The sequence below is a fragment of the Prunus mume genome, linkage group LG6 (assembly GCF_029339155.1).
Source record: "Prunus mume cultivar Tortuosa linkage group LG6, ASM2933915v1, whole genome shotgun sequence".
NCBI classification, from domain to species: domain Eukaryota; kingdom Viridiplantae; phylum Streptophyta; class Magnoliopsida; order Rosales; family Rosaceae; genus Prunus; species Prunus mume.
Genome location: NC_142703.1, coordinates 17,132,200 through 17,136,207, shown reverse-complemented (window position 1 = coordinate 17,136,207; position 4,008 = coordinate 17,132,200). Strand labels below are relative to the sequence as shown.

The window sequence follows — 4,008 nt, the reverse complement described above, 5'->3', positions numbered from 1 at the left end:
ACTTTTTCAGATTCCAAAAATACCCCTAATTAGTGTTTACTAATGTGCACATTAATGGTACTTCAATTTTGCATAGATTTAGGAATTTTTAAGTCAAATTTTCCTCTCTTTAAAAAAATAAATAAATCAAATATATGTTGGTACTCTTTGGAATGTTTCCCAATTGAGTAATGCTATTTAGACACACAAGATTGACCACATTTGCTGACCACCTTATGTGACAGTTGATGTGGTGATGCCATGTCAATTAATGAATATTTCCATGTAGATTTTATTTTTCTTTCTTCCTTAAAAAAATATTTATTAAAAACAGAAATTAAAAGTGAAATTAAAAATATATTTTTTAAATGATGTAACTGAAAATTGGATGAAATATTGATGATTTAGACGGTAAGGGGGAGTTTGGAGAAATAAAAAAAAAGTTCATATCCTTAATTTTCTAAAAGAAAAAAAGATAGGGGGTTAATCGAAAGTTAGGTACAAGTTCAGGGAGCAAATCACCAGTTAACCTTTTAAAATTGAATTTTACTTAAAGGTTTTGTTATTGGTGGGTTATGGTATAGAGTTTTTGAATTGCAAGGGCTATATTAATGTGACCGAAATTTACGGGAAACAGTACTAGCATTAGTACAAACAAAAGCAACCAAAGATGATGTGGCACTACACACCGCAATTTTTTTAGAAAATTTTATTCTATACAAATTGCTTTTTTCTTCTTCTTCTTTTTTTTTTTTTCTTGGAAAGAGGGGTAGATCTCCTTGCTAGTCTTGATTTTTTTAAAAAAAAAAGTACCTTCAATTTATTTGTTGTTGAGAAATTTGATACTCTTCGCAACCTTATCCCTTGCCTTGAGTATTTCAGAGGTGCATTTGTTTGCTTCCTCCTGCAAAGTCTCAATTTCCCTCATAAACGTTTCCAGCTTAAGCTTAATATCCTTCATTGTGAAATCTATTTGCTCCTTAATTGAGGAGCTTGGAGCGAACAAGAGCGAATCAATCTCATTCACAACCCTGTCAATCAGAAACTTTATGTCCCCCAACTCCTTAATGGAAACCCTAGTTCCGGCTTGCATGAACACATTTTCACCTTGCTGATCCTTACAAGCAATTTCAAAGGTTCCAAACAAATTGGTAATCCAATCTGCGCTTGCTAGCATTGGGACGAAAGCGGCGCCAAGAACCGGAGCAACTGCTGGAATAGCTAGAGCTGCCGTCACAATCATGGAAATAAGCAACCCGGCCACGGCAACAACGAACAGTATAATCGTGACCTTGCGCCAAGTATGAGCAGAGCTCTCCTTCTTCTCAAGCTTCTCGTTTTGAACTCTCAACTTCTCAAGCATCTGTTCCTGCTGCTTGCGCAAACACTCAACCTTTTCGAGCAACCTTTCAGCAGAAGAATAGTTGCCATAGACATCACCAGAGGCACTGAGATTCTTCAACCTCTTGGAAATCCTCACGTAGTGGCGTGTTCCCATGGCAGTCTCCATTGCAAAGCACTCTTGAGTCACGTATTCGATATATGAATGTGTGTTACGAGCTGCCTTTAGGAACCTATATAATTCAGAACAGAAATCCAGCATCTGCGAGCTGTTGTTCGTGTACTCGTCGACGAGAAGCTTAAATCTTTCCTCACTGGCCCTATTAAGCTTCTTGTTCCCAATCACTCTGCATCTCAAGAGTGCGTGGACGCTCTGCTCGCTCAAATAGCGCAAATATTTTGTGACTTGTTTGAAGAAACCAGTTGAAGGGCCTCCGTTTCTGAAGGTGTTGATGACCGCCTTGATGTGGGTTTTGAGGGTGTTTTCAAAACATTGCAAGTCTGCATCAACCTGGAGAGCTTCCTGATATGATGACATCAACTGCCCATCAATCTTGGCATTGGATAGCCTCAAAGCAATTGTGCAGAGAGTTGATGTTTCATGGCTTCCCATTTTTGCTAAGGCAGTTTCTCTACACTACTCTGAAACTACTTGAGACTGTGAGTGATGAAGGGGATGAAGGATATCTTGTGGTTTCGTACAATTTTATAGTGTGGTTCTCTTGTTCTGAAAACAGACAGACGACAAAAAGTTTAATTAAAAAAGGAAGGCGAAATTAACAATGTCTGAACGTAATTCATTGGAAGGTAGGCCTCTTAACATTAATGTGAAGAGTTTATCATAAGAAATTGGTTTTTTTTTTATTGTAGTTAGATAAAAACCATGTCTACGAGACAAGCTTGGCTTTCCGATTGTCTTTTCCCAAAGAAAAAGTTGTTAAAATGATCTTTCGTCACTCCAACTGGATTGCTCTTATAATATTTGCCAAGCAACCTCCCAATTGGTGGTAACTTTTTTTATTCGGCCTCAAGAAAAAGAGTGGTAACTTCTTAATTTAAGATCACAAGTTGAGCATATTTGCCGGATGGTTGAGAGTTGAGACAAACATAGAGGGCGCTATCAGTGTTTATCTTTGACAGATATATAATGTAGTTTGCTTTGAATGCAAGAAAACTGTACAGATAATATTTGTTAACAAATTAAAGAGAAAAGTAAACTAGTTGCAAATTCACAGTTTATATATATACATATATATACAAGCGATGGTTACTCTAAATTAATCTAATTTACGTGGAAGGAGTTCAAACTTGAGTGCAAAGGGGCGAGATCACTGCCCTATCCAACTGTCCTAAACCTACATATGCAAAATTCAGATTCATATTCTATTTTATTGAAAAGAAACAAAATAAACTACATATTGCGAAGGTCTAATATTTATCAAAGAGTAGTATAATCACAGAGTTTGTCATCTATACATGGTTAGCCCATAATCTAGCATCGGACTCGCTTGTGAGGGTTAGAGAGAGCAGAGATGAGACAATGGATCTAAAAAAAGAGTCTTCTTAAACTATGAAACCCAACTAACAAGTAGATCTCAATCGCATTCTTTAATAAAACTAAACTTAATTATAAATGAAATTTTTGTTTATACAGTCAAAATTTAAGATGGTCCTCAAATTTCATATATTTTTCTCACAATTTCCCTATTTCTCTTCATCCATATAAAAATATATTTTTCTTATCAAATTTTTAAATACTTAATGTCTTATTATTTTCTCACAAAAATTTCAAATTTTCTCTTGTTCATGCATGAAAAAAAAAATCTAAACTTAATTATTAATGAAATTGGTGTCTATACAATAAATAAAAAAATTAGCAATTAGTGAGTATATTCTCCGAGTAACAAAACTTGTCAACGGGCATTATATGTAATCTCAATCACACAAGTCAATTATGAAACTAAGTTTTTTTTAAAATATTTTGTTAAATAAGTAGATAATTGAACAAATAAACATGTCTCAAGGTTTCATTGAATTTCCATATTTTTCTAACAAATTTTATAATTTTTATTTAATTTTTACCGATATTGATATTTATGTCGAAATTTCCATACGTTTTGAGATATTCTCTTTGGTAGTGGTGGAATTTTTTCCAATTTGACTATTCTTTTAACTTTCAAATTCATATTGCTTGGATGGTTTCTTTTATTTATATTACTGTTTTCAAATTTTTTAATTGCTATTGTGTGAAATTAATTTGTTCCATAAATTACTTACATTTTCTAATTTATTAATTGTTCTGGTTTGGAATTTGGGCTTGCATGAGGTGGAGCGAGATGCCTCCATGCCGAGAAGAAACATAATCTGAAATTATACACGGTGTAAGTTTTCCCAAAAAAAAAAGACCAACAAATATTTTTTTTATTTTGAAGTAATCCAAAAATAAAGTAAGTATTGAAAAAAGAAAAACAGAAAAGAATCACGACATGAGAAATATAAATTTTTACGATAAGTAGGCCAGAATAAGCCGGTCACTTCTCTATTGACCCAACACCAGGCCCAAAAATAATTTCTCTATTGACCCAACCCAAAAGCCATTTGGTTCATTTCTTTTTTCTTTTTTCTTTTTCTTTTCTCTTAATTAATGAATAGGCATTTGCTTCGCTTCCAAGTTCCAAGTAGCGGGCA

General features: G+C 33.9%; 1 protein-coding gene across 1 annotated transcript; it reads right to left on the bottom strand.

Annotated features, from left to right (window-relative positions):
• Positions 1-799: 799 nt before the first annotated feature.
• On the bottom strand, positions 800-1,981 carry LOC103335564 (UPF0496 protein At4g34320-like). Its single transcript, XM_008238580.2, has one exon. The coding sequence runs from the start codon at positions 1,931-1,933 to the stop codon at positions 800-802; it is 1,134 nt and encodes a 377-aa protein (XP_008236802.2). The 5' UTR covers positions 1,934-1,981.
• Positions 1,982-4,008: the final 2,027 nt, after the last annotated feature.